The sequence below is a fragment of the Rhipicephalus microplus genome, chromosome X, assembly GCF_043290135.1.
Source record: "Rhipicephalus microplus isolate Deutch F79 chromosome X, USDA_Rmic, whole genome shotgun sequence".
Lineage (NCBI taxonomy): Eukaryota > Metazoa > Arthropoda > Arachnida > Ixodida > Ixodidae > Rhipicephalus > Rhipicephalus microplus.
Window position 1 is genome coordinate 130,897,465 of NC_134710.1, and position 15,818 is coordinate 130,913,282.

The 15,818-nt window shown below is 45.5% G+C and overlaps 1 protein-coding gene across 1 annotated transcript in view; it reads left to right on the forward strand.

The window, feature by feature from the left end:
- Positions 1–15,818, forward strand: part of LOC119176465 (C-Maf-inducing protein) — a 71,142-nt gene that overhangs the window by 29,814 nt on the left and 25,510 nt on the right. The window contains exon 8 of the mRNA XM_037427754.2: positions 14,727–14,828. Within this exon, the coding sequence (XP_037283651.2) occupies positions 14,727–14,828 (102 nt within the window). The remainder of the gene's footprint in view (positions 1–14,726; positions 14,829–15,818) is intronic.

The following is a 15,818-nucleotide window of genomic DNA, read 5'->3' on the forward strand; positions in this document are numbered from 1 at the left end:
TGAGATCGATTTAGGGGGAGACATACACATCTACGAAATAATAAGGGCAAATAGAACATATTTAAAATCAATTTTAAGTGCATGCCGTGCAACTGAGCGAGATGTGGAGCCCTTTGTTGTCTACACTACAGCATCATAAAATAATTCACACCATAAATTAATTGATGCATCTTGTGTCTAAGCAGCTACAGACAATCGCATGGTAATTTCCTTCTCAGCACTGCACTTTTCCTTGTTGTAGAACACACAGCCAATGTCGGCGATTGCATTACTTTAGAAGGTTTCAGCTGCGCTTCTCTCTGTATGGTCTCTGCAATCAACACTGGCACCACTACGTCGTACTGCCAAAGTGGACCACAGAGGCCATGCAGAAGGAAGCACATGGCCCACTTCTATGCCACGAGGTGCTGCAGTGGTGCCAGCTGCTCGAATTTTTTTTTTTTTCCCTCTAGTCTGCTGATAATCTGCAAACAGCTTTCTTTCTCTGCATACAAAGAATCATGAAGAAGAGCTAAAGTTATCTGAGAAGAAACACAGATGAATGTAAACACAGGAAATGAGGTGGTGTCCTTGGGGAGAAAATGTGGCTACAGACGTGTGGATCATGGCGTTGATGGGGTTGTGAGACACAACACTTGTTGATCCAATGAGCTGAAGCAACTTTGCTCGCCGGTTCTCTTACAGGATGCTGCAGCCTGACATGCCACTAATAGCTTAGCTAAATTTGCAATTCATAGTGTCCCAATAAAGAAACCTCACTGCCGCACAACTTATGTCATCACGTAGCTCTTCATTTCCTGCTGCACTGTTTATGGGCTGAACATGTGCACGTATATTGCTTTTGGAAGGGGTAAAATGAAATTGGCCTCAGTAAACTGCAAAGTAAATTGGTTGAAAATGACATAGTGGTATTTTATGGAAAGGGAAGCTTTAAAATAAAACTCAAAGTCGTAAAGCTTGATCTTGGAAGGCCAAACGTGAATGTCTGGACTCACTGTCATAATATCAATTAAATGGCATCTAATGCGGTGTCTGGTGCACTGTGTCATTATGGTTACCTTATCAATAGTCGTGCTCATGTTCTAGCAGCGGGTTTTGGTTGTGAGCTGACGCAAGGTCTGGTTGTGGCATATTTAGCTTGTTCACATAATAGCATTCATCATCAGCCTGGCTATATCCACTGCAGGGCAAAGGCCTCTCTCATGTTCCATCAGTCAATCCAATCCTGTCCTTTCTGCTGCCACATTGTACCTGCAAATTTTCTAATCTGCCCATCTAATTTTCGGTCTCCCTCTCACGCATTTGCTTTGTCTTGGAATCCAGTCAGTTACATTTAATGACCAGCGGTTACCCTACCTACGCGCTATGTGCCCAACCCATGTATATATTTCTTCTTCTTGATTTAAACTGTGATAGCCTTAACCCTCATTTGTTCCGTGACCCACTCTGCTGTCTTCCTATCCCTTAAAGTTACACCTATCATTTTCCTTTCAATCGCTCGCTGTGTTGTCCTCAATTTAAGTTGAACTCTCTTTGTAAGCTCCCCGCAAGGACATCTGCCCAAGCAGGCGTTTGGTGTGTGGCGACACCACAGACCCGAGCCAATGAGGGGGATTTCGACTCCTTCCCACACGTCACTGTACGTGGCCTAACCGTGTCTGGAGAAAAGTAGATCCTGGGGGTTGAGCCAATGCCGGGTGATTGGACCTTAAGGTCCGCGGCAGAGGCAATACAACCCTTTAGCCCCATCTTCACGTAGACTGCACCCCTGCACTGACCCACTCAGGGGAAACTGACTGTCGCCTTTTTCTATCTCTTTCTCCCTGCATCTTTGTCTTTCTCTCTCCTTTTTTTATCTTTCCTGTCTTCTTTTCTTTTCCGTTTACTTTGAAGTTTTCTGGAGGTGAAGGTTAATGTGTTGTAGCTAATCAACACAGTGTAATTAAATTAGGTTATACCAGCGATGCATGGCTGGTGTCTCCAAGTGTTTCATATTCAACCTTGTCTCTGACAGGGGAGACAGTCCCTGTCAGCAGTGTTTACATGCCTCGGCGACGAGCCGCTTTCCGGAAAATTAATTTTGGAATGACGAAAGATCGAACTTCACGCCGAAAAGCGACGAAGGCCCTCCAGAAGTTTTTGCGATCGACCTGCCTCATCGAACGTTTGTGACATTCTAGTGTGTGTGTTTTTGCTTCCCTCCCACTCTCTCTCTCATTCCGTTTTCCTTACTGTCTTCTATCCCCCTTCCCCAGTTCAGGGCAGCAAACCAGATACTTTCTTTCCGGTCAACTTCCCTGCCTTTCTTTATACCATATCTCTCTCTTCATACCATATCTCTCTCTTCCTCTCTCTCTTGTAACGTTTTCTTGTTTGGCTCAGTGGTGGGTAGTCACTATCGCCGCTGAAATATATGCTCTCCGCATGGCAAACACTTTTCCCCCTTTCCTGATAGCTCCCTCAAGAGGGGTGCACACTGATAACAGAATCACCCTAACCAAACCAAAGCAGACCTTCCCAAAATATCTTGTTATCCATAGTCAAAACAAAAAGAAGAAAGTTCGTGCCATTTCACCTTTCCTAGTCTCAAAAACCCTTACTCAAAAAATTGGTCCAGGCTACAAAGTCACAAAGATGGGAAGTGGCAACCTCCTTTTTGAAGTTTGAGACAAGGCACAATGCAGCATACTGTGCAAAATTGTATCATTTGGGAATACTCCTGTTTCACTGGGCCCACACAGGTGTATAAATACAGTCTGTGGTGTAATTTCTGACGATGACTATCTCGAGCTGAGCAAGAGCGAACTGTTAGAAGGATGGCAAGATCAGGATGGCAGTATGATCAGGCTTGATGACAAACAAATTCCTACAAAACTTATTATAATTACCTTTGGAACCAGCGACCTACCCGAATTCATTAAAACTGGTTATTGCAAGCTCAGTGTCCGACCCTACATACGCGATCCCCGCTGTTGTTTCAAGTGTCAGTGCTTCGGACATGAATCGTAAAGTGGCAGAGGGCACCCTACTTGCTTAAAATGCTCATTCATTGAACACTCGTCCGACACTTGTGCTTCAGCAGAACATTGTGCGAACTGCGAAGGAGATCATCCTGCTTACTAACGATCTTGCCCCTAGTGGAAAAAGGAAAAGGAAAAATAGAACTGAAAATCAAATTCAACTTCCAAGAAGCACGTAAACGTCTTTCACTATACAACCTGTCTTATCCCTCTCTTGACGTTGTGGTGCGTTGGGGCGCCATGTCACACGTTTCGGCACCTGCGAATTTCACACTGAGTGTGGCCGGGGTCGTGCCATCAGTGCCTTCAACTGGAGCAGCCTGCTCCACCATTTGACAAGCAGGACTAGCAGACTCCCATGTCTGCTGGACCCCGGACCACTGCAAGTCCGAAAGTTCTGTGAACGTGCCTCCTGAGCAGGCACCATGCGCCACCTCACAAGAGGTGATGGGTACAAGTCTCACTCCTTCGGCATCTGAGACGCCAAAGGAGAGGCACAGCTCTTTGGAGCGCGCCAGAAAAGAGAAAAAAGCTCAGCATATCCACAGAGAGAATGATGATGAGTGGCGCGAAGCTTTGAAGGGTTTTATCGGCAAACCGTGAATCATCAGCAGGCCACGTCCGTCCGTCCATACAGAGTTTGTTGCGTCAAAACGTGTGCTACTCAAACAACATGAAAGAAATACAAAGTTTTTTTGTCGGGAGTGTGAAGCTCTTAGATATCTAGTCTCTAGTCTTTTTTTAAAGTGACATTAACAGTTAGAGTTGCTCGCAGCAGAAAAATACAGTCAATGCAAGCCGCATTAACACATTAAATTTGGACTAGTCGTTAACCATTTATATAGGTTAAAGATGTGAAACACACGCACCTAAGTCGCATCACCTTTCAATGTGTCTGTGTGTTGTGTGCATTCCACAAAACTGTAAAAACAGTTTGCCATTTGCCAGCTGGCAGGAAAAAAATTATAAAGTACTTGCTGTCGAAAGAAAAGGGAAATATCACAGCATATCCACGGAAGGAATGATGATGTGTGGGGCGAAGCGTTTATCCGTGCTTCCGTCCATGCTTCTGTCAGTGCGTTCGTTCAAGCGTCTGTCCAGCATATCCGCGGAGCACAGCATAGCACTGACAGACAAACACTTTGTTCTACTCATCATCATTCATGATGAGTGGGGCAAAGCGTACATCCATCCATCTGTTTTTGCTTCTGTCCGTCCGTGCATTTGTCTGTCTGTCTGTCACTCAGACTAGTGCCACATGCTGAGTGAGTCATACAACTAGGGGGTTATGAACCGGTCACAGACATCCATGGACAAACCCACGGCTTTAGAAGCCTCGCCTCTAAAACTGTGATTACGTACCATATTTTCATATATTGTTTTTGAATTATTCATTAGCTACCTCATCTACAGACCACACCCTGCAACACACAGTATATTGTATGTTGTTTTCATCTCTTATACCTTACTGCAAACAGCAGATTGGCAAAAAATTGTTGAAAACATATCATACTATTTGGTGATCTACATGTGGCTTTCATGGCATTAAATCATGGCTTGCATGCAGACATTGACTGTCAAACGAGGTTTAGCGTGTTTTCTATATTATTAAGTAGCAATTTTTAGAGCGTTCAATGATATTGATACGCAACAGCCGGCACAGCCTGTTTGGAAGAAAGAGAAAGACGACGTTGGTGGCTGGTTGTTTATGAACTGTCGGTACATCGCATTCGATGTTTATGAACCGCCGGTACGCTATGGGCCTCCTACCCAAGCCACTTCTGACCACCAGTCGTCCTCAACATTTGATTTTGGTTCCCCTATGCCGACCACATCTTCTGATTCTGCCGCACCTCTGACGAGACCTCGCTACGCCCGCTCACCATCCCCTGCTCGCCGTCAATCTCGTTCGCCCCCACAACGCCGTCCTGCCTCTCCGACCTATTCGCAGCGCCCCCGACCGGAAAACTAGGCAGTGCAGCTTCTGGAGGTGAAGCTGCATTGACGACGACCTCTGCAAGAAATCCTCGTGTAACATTACCGACGACCCGGAATCTGTTGAACGTTACATTAGACAATGTACCTGTGCGCGCATTGATCGATACCGGCGCGCATGTGTCCATAATGAGTGCTGCTCTTCGTCGCCGCCTAAAGAAAGTTGTCACACCCGCCTTGAACCGAGCCGTTCGAGTCGCCGACGGGGGAACTGCCGCGATTATTGGCATGTGCTCTGCCCATGTGACTATCGCCGATAGAAGCACTGCTGTTCTTTTCACCGTTATAGAAAATTGTCCTCATGAAGTAATTCTAGGCATGGATTTTCTAATCGCTCACTCGGCCCGTATAGATTGTTCAGCCGGCTGTCTTGACCTTGAAATGCCTCTACTTTCTGTTCTGACCAACCCACCCCAAAGTCGCCTTTGCTGCATTGATTTCGCACGCCTTCCGCCTAACTGTGTCACACATATCGACCTCTTCTCTACACCACCTGTACCTGACGGCGATTACATGGTGGCACCAATTCAGGCCGTGATGCTTACGCATGGCGTCGCTGTTCCGCACATCATTTTGACAATCGTTGGAAACCGCACATGCCTTCCTATTGTCAATTTTGCCCTCACTGCCCAAATTCTTCCACAAGGTATCTCCCTGGCCAAAATTACTGCTCTACAAGACCATACGGTTGAACCCTTCAGAGTGGATGATTGCTGCACCTCAGACAATGAACCAACTCTAACACGTTCATCGGGCGTCGACGTTGACCACATGGTACCATCAGACCTCGCTCCTGATCAAGCCGAAGCCCTTCGTCACGTCCTGGAGTCCTATAGTGACATTTTCGACTTCGCCAGCACGGCCTTAAGCCGAACGAGTGTTGTTACTCATCGGATCAATACCAGTGACGCGAGTCTCATTCACCGACGTCCATATCGTGTTTCCGCGTCCGAGCGCACAGTCATACAACAGGAAGTCGAAAAGATGCTTGCAAAAGACATAATCGAACCCTCTTGTAGCCCCTGGGCTTCTCCTGTCGTCCTGATCAGAAAGAAGGATGGAACATGGCGCTTTTGTGTAGATTATAGGCATCTCAACAAAATTACGAAGAAAGATGTTTATCCGTTGCCTAGAATCGACGATGCCTTAGACTGCCTTTACGGTGCTAAGTATTTTTCCACTATCGACCTTCGATCTGGCTATTGGCAGATCGCTGTGGATGAGATCGACCGTGAAAAGACCGCATTCGTCACTCCTGACGGGCTTTATCACTTCAAAGTTATGCCCTTTGGTCTCTGTAATGCGCCGGCCACATTCGAAAGAATGATGGACTCGTTGCTCCAAGGGTTTAAATGGTCAACCTGCTTATGTTATTTAGACGACGTTATCGTTTTCTCGCCCACATTTGACTCCCATCTCAAGCGTTTATCGGCGATTCTTGAAGTTTTTCGTCGAGCCGGACTTCAACTGAACTCGTCGAAATGCCACTTTGCTCGTCGTCAAATAACCGTACTTGGCCACATCGTCGATGCCGCAGGAGTTCGCCCGGATCCCGAGAAAATTCGCGCCGTCACGGACTTTCCTGTTCCGAAGTCAACAAAGGACGTTCGCAGTTTTGTGGGCTTGTGCTCCTACTTTAGACGGTTTGTTAAGGACTTCGCCATCATTGCACGCCCACTCACAAACCTCCTGAAGAAGGACACCCCGTTTTTCTGGGGCGCTGATCAAGCCTCATCTTTTTCCCAGCTCACAACGCTCCTTACAACACCGCCGATTTTAGCCCATTTTGATCCATCAGCTCCAATCGAGGTTCGCACTGACGCTAGTGGGCATGGCATCGGGGCAATGCTAATGCAACATCAACGCGGACATTACCGTGTTATAGCATATGCAAGCCGCCTACTATCTACAGCCGAGCGCAACTATTCAATCACGGAACGTGAGTGTCTCGCTCTCGTGTGGGCAGTCGCCAAGTTTTGCCCATACTTATACGGGCGTTCATTCCGGGTAGTCACCGACCATCACGCGCTCTGCTGGCTGGCCTCACTCAAGGATCCCACAGGACGCCTCGCTCGTTGGTCCCTACGATTACAAGAATACACGTTCACCGTAACGTACAAAACAGGGCGGTCACACCAAGATGCTGATTGCTTATCACGCTACCCCGTGGAAGAGGCTGCCCATACTGACACCTTTCCAGACCTTCTGTCTGTGACGCAGCTACTCAACCTTAGGCACGAACAACGCCTGGATGCTTCCCTGCGAACCATCATTGGCAAACTTGAGTCAAGGCCTCGCGACGCATCTCTACAAATGTTTCTGGTAAAAGACGGCATCCTGTATCGCCGTAACCTCGATCCATATGGCCATGACTTGCTCCCCGTCATACCAGCACATCTTCGTGCGACTATTCTCAACCAACTTCATGACGCTCCTTTGGCGGGCCACTTGGGCGTCTCTCGCACATACGACCGTGTACGTCGTCGTTTCTTTTGGCCTGGTCTTGCCCGCTCTGTTCGACGCTACGTCGCCGCTTGTGAACCCTGCCAGCGCCGCAAAAAGCCATCTTCCCTACCAGCTGGATTCCTTCAGCCGATCGACATTCCCATCGAACCTTTTTTTCGAGTTGGCCTCGACCTGCTTGGCCCATTCCCGATCTCCAGCTCAGGCAACAAATGGATCGCTGTCGCCACTGACTATGCGACACAGTACGCTATCCCACGAGCACTTCCGACGAGTTGCGCAACCGATGTGGCGGACTTTCTGGTATATGATATTATTTTAGTACACGGAGCTCCACGCCAACTTCTCACTGACCGGGGCCGCACCTTCCTATCAGCTGTCGTTGATGAAATCCTGCGCTCTTGCTCTGCCAAGCACAAGTTTGCCACTTCGTACCATCCACAAACGAACGGTCTTACGGAGCGCCTCAACCGCACCATAACCGACATGCTTTCTAAATACGTAGCGGCCGACCACCGGGACTGGGACGTTCATTTGCCATTTGTGACGTTCGCATATAATTCGTCACGTCACGACACTGCCGGCTATTCACCATTCCATCTTCTATACGGCCGAGAACCCGCCCTACCATTTGACACCTTGCTGCCCTCGGTCACTGAGTATGTCGGCGAAGCCATCGCGCGAACCAACCACGCACGCCAACTCGCCCGCAGCCGCCTGCAGGCTTCACAGGAGCGCCAAAGACAGCTCTACGATTCCCATCATCGAAACGTGCACTTTTCACCGGGTTCCCTTGTCCTCCTCTGGTCCCCCACTCGGCGTGTAGGGCTTTCTGAAAAACTACTGTCACGCTACACTGGACCATACCGCGTCGTTCGCCAGGTGACTGACGTTACATACGAGATCGTTCCAGCCGATTCAACGTCATCATCATCACCTTCGAGTGACATCGTGCACATAGCTCGGCTCAAGCCCTATCACCCTCCTTCTACGGCATCCGAGTCTCTCAAGCACCGAGACGGTGCTTCTACCACCGGGGGGTCATGATACGCAACAGCCGGCACAGCCTGTTTGGAAGAAAGAGAAAGACGACGTTGGTGGGTGGTTGTTTATGAACTGTCGCCATCTTGTTCGCCGAGCACAGTGCACCGTATTTAATTTATTAAATAAGTTACCCGTAACAATATCGTTAAAATGAAGTGACCACATGGCTTTACAATAATGAGCAAGCAAATTGCTTTTTCATAAATCAATTTCGGATGCCACAGCTTTATTTGGGCAATAACTTTATTATACTTCGCTAACAAGCGTTATAACTCACTGCAACTTAACCGCAGCGCATGTCTTGCTTCCTCTTCCACTGGTTCTCGTTGTTTCGAGCTGGCGCAGGTGAATGCGCAGCTTTACTTGTGCATAACTTGATATCAGCATTTTTCCAGAGAACCCTTCTATTGCTGGCATGCCTGCACGCTGCACCTCGCCCTCTTGATTGAATATTAGTTACAGCTTTGAGAGGGGACATCAGGGTGAACAGCTTGTCTCCATTTTCAAATATTTATTTGGTGCTGTGTGCACAAAAACTGTCGGCTTAGGTTACAGGGTCTTTTGACAGCCCTGTATAGCAGAGCTTTAGGGGTGAAGCTTATTAAGGCGTTGGTTGCGTGTCTCCTGTATGCAGTAGCCACCTTTCGTTTTATAAAAAAAAGTCCCTGGAATGTCCACTGAATTGCGGTACTTGTATATGATAAATAGGGGTCAAAAGACCCTGTAACCTAAGCCGACAGTTTTTGTGCACACAGCACCAAATAAATATTTGAAAATGGAGACACAAATACTACAATGGAACGTCAGAGTACTGCTGAGGAACCGCGGTTATATCCAAGAACTTCTACACAAACATACATAAGTACTGTGTGTGCAAGAAACATACTTAAAATAGAAACACATTAACTTTCTATGTAATTACATAATTTTTTTTAAAGGACCGGGATGATGCTGCCACATCATCCGGATGATGCTGCCACATCATCCGGTGGTGTTGCTGTTATAGTCAATCAAGGGATCGCATGTACACACGCACCACTACAAACATCCCTTGAGGTGGTGGCTGTCGAGCAGTCCTTTTGAATAAGCTCGTAACCATCTGCTTTCGCTACATACCTCCACACCACCCTCTTGAATGACATGAATTTGAGTCCTTCATAGACTAACTTCCAGAACCCTATCTTGTCCTAGGAGACTTTAATGCTCATAATAGCCCCTGGGGTCACTCTCGCTGCAATGCACGAGGTCACCTGATAGTTTCTTCTTTCTTTCGGTGTGTGCCTACTGAATCGAAAAGAGCTACAACATATACTACAACATAGCTAACAATACCTACTCATCAATAGACCTCAGCATAACATCTCTATCACCCTTGCCTATACTTAAATGGGAAGTCATTAATAATCCATATGGAAGTGACCATTTTCCTGTAGTTCTCAGCACATAAATAGCAAATGTATGTCGTCCACAAGTTCCCAAATGGCTCACCGACAAAGCGGATTGGGAAGAGTTCCAAAAAGTGACTCTTTTAAGTTGGACCTACATACGGGTGTTAAGCATAGAGGCGGCTGTGGGCTACTTTACAGCTTCTTTGATTGATGCAGCAACAAAGTCTATTCCAAAAATACGTGAATCGTCAGACAAATGACGTGTCCCATGGTGGTGGAATAATTAGTGCCGCAATGCGTGTAAAAAACAAAGTAAGGCATGAAAGCCGCTTTGAGACTCGCCAATGTCCAAGAATCTTATAAACTTTAAGAACAATAGGTTGCAAGAAAGGAAGATGTGCCGACTAGTGAGAAGAGAAAGTTGGCATAAATTTTTATCGGGCATTACATTATATACACAACAGGATGAGAAGGGGAGAAGGAAAACAAGCATATTCACTTCCTCTGGTGGACACACAAGGCGACAGCTTGGAGGACTAGGCAAACCACTTAGTAGCACACTTCGAGCAATTTTCCAGCTCATCACACTACTCTCTAGGTATAAGACAAGAGTGGAGAAACAGAAAGAAGCTAGATACCAAATGTACAAGCTATGAGGCGTACAACCAATCTTTTTCCTTAGCAGAGCTACAGGCATCTCTAAACTGCTGCAGCACTTCCACTCCGGGATCTGAGCGTGGGGTCTGTGAAATGTTGAAGAACCTACCTCTCAAAACGCAAAAATAAAGCCTTATTTTTCTTCTGCACTGCCATCTGGTTTTCCGACAACATCCCTTTCAGTTGGAAAGAGGCCATTGTCATTCCAATTTTAAAACAAAGCAGGGATCCATCCTCTGTTACAGATTACAGGTCTATCGCACTGACAAGCTGCCTATGCAGACTTTTCGAAAAGGTGATACATCGCCGACTCATACACTTTCTTGAAACTAACAGCCTACTTGATCCGTACCAGTGCAGATTTCGAAAAAGGTAGGTCTACCATTGACCACGTGGTGGATATTGAGGCACAGATCCGAGATGATTTCATCCAATTTCCTGTCGGTGTTCCTTGGTATGGAAAAAGCATACAACACCACTTGGCGTTTGGGAATTTCGTGAGACCTCTCACACTTGAGTCGCAGAGGTAACATGCTGAACAAAATCCAAAGTTATTGTCTGATCGCACTTTCCGTGTCCGAGTGGGGAATGTCTTGTCTAAAACTTTCGTCCAGCAGACTGGAGTGCCGCAAGGTGGTGTGCTAAGTTGGACACTTTTTATTATAAAAATGAATACCTAGCATTCCTGTATTCCACACAATATGTTCTATTGTACATATGTCGGCGATGTGCAGATAGATTTCGAATCATGCAATCTTGCAATGTGCAAGCGCTAGGTCTAACTTCGCTTGAATAAGATAACCAACTGGGGAAGTGAGAATAGGTTCACCCTTAATTTACAAAAAAGCACATGCATTTTATTCACAAGAAACAGAGGTCTCCATCCCAATTTCGAAATTGACCGGCACGGCCAGATACTACCCTTTAAATCTGAACAGAAATTTTTAGGTATTATTTTGGACAAGAAACTCACATTAGTACCTCACATTAAAAAAATCTCAAAATTAAGTGCCTGAAAGCAATTAATTTACTCAAGGTTTTATTGCAGACATCATGGGACAGTGATAGACAATGCAGACATCATGGGACAGTGATAGACAATGCCTTATGAGTTGTTATAAAAGCCTTATACGGATGCACCTAGATTATGGGGCGATAATTTATCAGTCTGCAGCACCAAGTGCACTGCAAATGCTCGACCCTGTCCAACATTTGGGCATCCATCTGGTGCTTTTCGCACCTGCCCCGTAGAAAGCCTCTACGTCAAGTCGAATGAGTGGTCGCTTCATCTGCAGAGAACTTGCATATCCTTTGTATTCTCAAGGTGAATGCAGACAAGAAACACCCCTCATACTCCACTATCAATGATTTGTCGAGTGTCGCTCTGTTTGAAAACCGGCCTTCGTTGAGTCAGCCCTACTCAGTTCGCCTGAAGGGTCCAGCTGAAAAAATTGGTGTGCCAATAGCTGCCACCGTGGCAGTGGCAAACTATAGATTGTGATGTGTCATTTTTAGAGGTTATGAAACACGCGTCCTGACTGCTTTACAGATGCCTCGACGTCTAACTCTTCTGTGTCCTATGCTGCTGTCAACCCATCATTTTCGGATACTGACCCTCTACACCGAGATACGTACAAGCATCTTCACAATGAAAACTTATGTGATACTTGTGACCGCTATACACGTCAAACAATTACAACTACAAAAAGCAGTAATTTACACGGACTCCCTCAGTGTGCTAAAAGCTCCTCAAACTCTGAAAAAACACAAACACTCCATCCTTGTTTCGCTTTATTCACTGTTATGACACTGTGCACACTCAAACAAAATGTTGTAGTGGGCTGGTTGCCAGGGCACTGCAAGATCCAAGACAAGTTGGCAAACCAGCTTGCTGCATTCATTCATGAAAGCACTGCCAGTGCACCCATATCTATCTTGGCGCTTGACCTTAAACCTCTCTCAAATGAAAGCTGAGAGATTAAGGGCAGAGCACGTGGGATAGACACACAAAACAACTACACATTATTATTAAGCCACACCTTGGTAATTGGCTGCCAGTATCAAAATCATGTCACATAAAGGTAACACTTAGAATGCTCAGGATGGGACAGACATACACGACATGCTCATACCATTTGTCTCGTGGCAATCCACCATTGCATGAGAGATGTGGTGAAGCACTGTTACTTCACATTTTAATCTAGTGTAAACAGTTAGACATGCTAATAAGACAACACTTTTTATTACCCTACCGGCAACAGTTGCCACTTCACCTGGCAATGTTTGTCCGTAGGGAACCACTTTTTACGCGTCGATCATTGTTAGCATTCTTAAGAGACGTAGGTAATTATTATGTCATATACCCAGGCATTTCGTAGCATGACCGCTAAAGAGAGGTCGCTGCTGCGGGGGTCGCCTCTTCACCACAGTTTTATTGTTACAACCTTTCACCATTTCTTCTTCCTGCACACAGCTCACGTCACTGCCATGATCGTAATACTTCTATGTTATAACCCGCGTCAGCGCGAGGAATTTTAAGGCCCTTATACAGCTACCTACCACTAACATTGTTCACATCACTTCACCAATGACCTGGCACTCTTTGGCCGTCAAATGGCGCTTGCGCCATAAAACACTACACATAATCATCATCATCTCTTTGTAAGCCTCCAGGTTTCTGCTCTGTAGTTTAGTACTGGTAAGATGCTGCTGTTATATACATTTCTTAAGAGGGTTAGTGATACATTACCATTCATTATTTGAGAATTCTCTCTGAATGCACTCCACCCCATCCTTAGTCTTTCTAGTTATTTTTCTCTCATGGTTCGGCTCCCCGGTTACTACCGGTCCTACATAGACATATTTCTTTGCCAACTTTCAATGTCTCGCCACCTATCGCCAAGTGCTGTTGTCTGCCAACTGTTGCACATTACTGTAGTTGTATGCGTAATGGTTATCAGACCTACTCTTCTGCTTTTCATCTCCAATTTAGTAAAAATAAGCTGTAATTTTCCCCTGAGTTACTCATCAGTGCAATGTCATCAGTGAATCAGAGGTTACTGAGATACTTTCCATTAACTGTCAGCCTTAAATCTTCCCAATCTAGGGCCTCCAAAACGTCCTGTAAAGCCATTGTGAACAGTATTGGAGAGATGGTGTCTCCCTGCCTTACACCCTTCTTCATTGGGATTCTGTCGCTTTCTTTATAGAGAACTATGGTGACTCTGGACCTGCATAGATTTTTTCCACTATGCTTATATAGGCTTCATCGAATCCCTGATTTTGCAGTGCCTGCATGACAGCTGATATCTCGTTATCTGTGAAGTCTATGTATAGGGGTTGGTTGTATTCCTTGCATATCTCTTATCACCCGATTGATAGTATGAATATGGTTTATTGTGGAGTAGCCTGTAGGAAATCCTGATTGGTCCTTTGGTTGATTGAACTCTAATGTTGCCTTAATTCTATTAGCTATTATTTTTGCAAATAGGTTGTAGACAATGGACAGTAAGCTGGCTTGCCTGTAATTTTTCAAGTCTTTGACGGCCTCTTTCATATGAATTAAGATGATGTTGGCATTCGTCCAAGATTCTGGTACCCTCCCCGTCACAAGACACTTTGTGTACGGAGTGGCCAGTTTTTCTAACACAATCTCTCAATCTTCTTTCAACAGATCTTATTTTACCAGTGGCTTTGCCTCTTTGCATTCTCTCAAGGGCTTCCTTTACTTGTCCTGTTGTTGTTGGTAGCATGTCTGATTCTTCTGGGCCACTCCTGCTTCTTCAGAAGACGCAGTAATAAAAGTAGTACCAGTGTACATATTACACTTTTAGCAAAACAATCAATCGCTTGCTGCAGTGATCTAGTAGTTCCGGTTCTTGCCTGCAAACACAAACGCCGCACCATCCAATTCCAGCCACAGTAGCTGCCTTTCATATGAGGTGAAACGCTAAAGGCCCATGTGCTTAGGTTTATGTGCAAATTTTTGGAGCCCTGCACTGAGACTTCCCTAATAATCATATCGTGTTTTTGGGATATAGAACCCCAACACTTATTATTAACATAATAGGTATTATAATTTCTTTGTTGATTGATTAAGGCTTAATTTTGGCCGAGCCGTCACTGCCTCACAGATTTGCCATACTTTTCTCTCTCATAGTGTTCATGGTGAAGGGAGCACATGTCCACATCCTCGAGTTCTGCCAAACTTGGTGGCTACGGTGCTGGCTGGTGTATTTGCCTTATTTGAGGCTCGCCGAAAGTAAGTTTTCTATTAAATTTTTGTCGTGCTATCATGTGTGTAATGAATGATGTTGTTCCATGCAGAGTGTCCAGTTAATAGACTGTTTCGTTTGTGTGAATAACATATGTAAGCAATCAGTCGCTTCGGTTTTGAACTCAATGACAATCAATAGGTACTGTATAAAAATGCAACCTTACCCTCAGTGTAGCATTTTGTATAGACAAGCAGGGCTTGGAGATACTTTTAGGCTTGGAGATAGTATCTCATAGGTACTTTTGAGTATCTTTATTTCTGTATCGAGGTACATTTGAAATGTGTATTTGTATCTCAGTATCGATTGTATCACGATACTGTGCAGGACACGAGCATCTTTTTGATGTTCGGCAAAAATTATCTGGCTTGTGTGGAAAGAGAAAAGGAATATCTTTTTCTGCACTTATATTTGCAAAGGTGCACACCAGTCGGTGACATAACATCGGCGGCAAAGGGTTACTTGCACACACAGAATGGCATGTGTATCGTCGTAACATTTATTCATGCAAAACCAACGCGACATCTGCAGACAGAAGCAGGTCAGTGCAGCGGAGAATGAAGAGGCACTCGATGCTCCCAAATTACGCTGAAGCCGTTTTTTTGTTTTTGCCATCATATGGATGATTGTTTTACAAATTTATACTTATTTCCTCTTTATTTTGCCCATCACTGTAATCTATTTTAATATGGAACATGATGCCACGTAATAAAAAGAGCCTGGTATCATCACATTTGTCAAAACAAGTTCTACAGCACCCTTCCACACCCTTCTACTTGCTCGCTATCCTCATCCGGACTGCCATGTTTGTTTACTTTGCCCTCCACCTATAGATCACGAACAGTGCGAATAATGACACCACTTGTTTGGCGCCATTGGGCTACGTCACACACAGACTACTCGAAGCGCGACTCGACTCGAAATGACGAATGGCTCGCCTCATGGCTGACCTCACGTGTGTACTTAAGCCAGGTGTT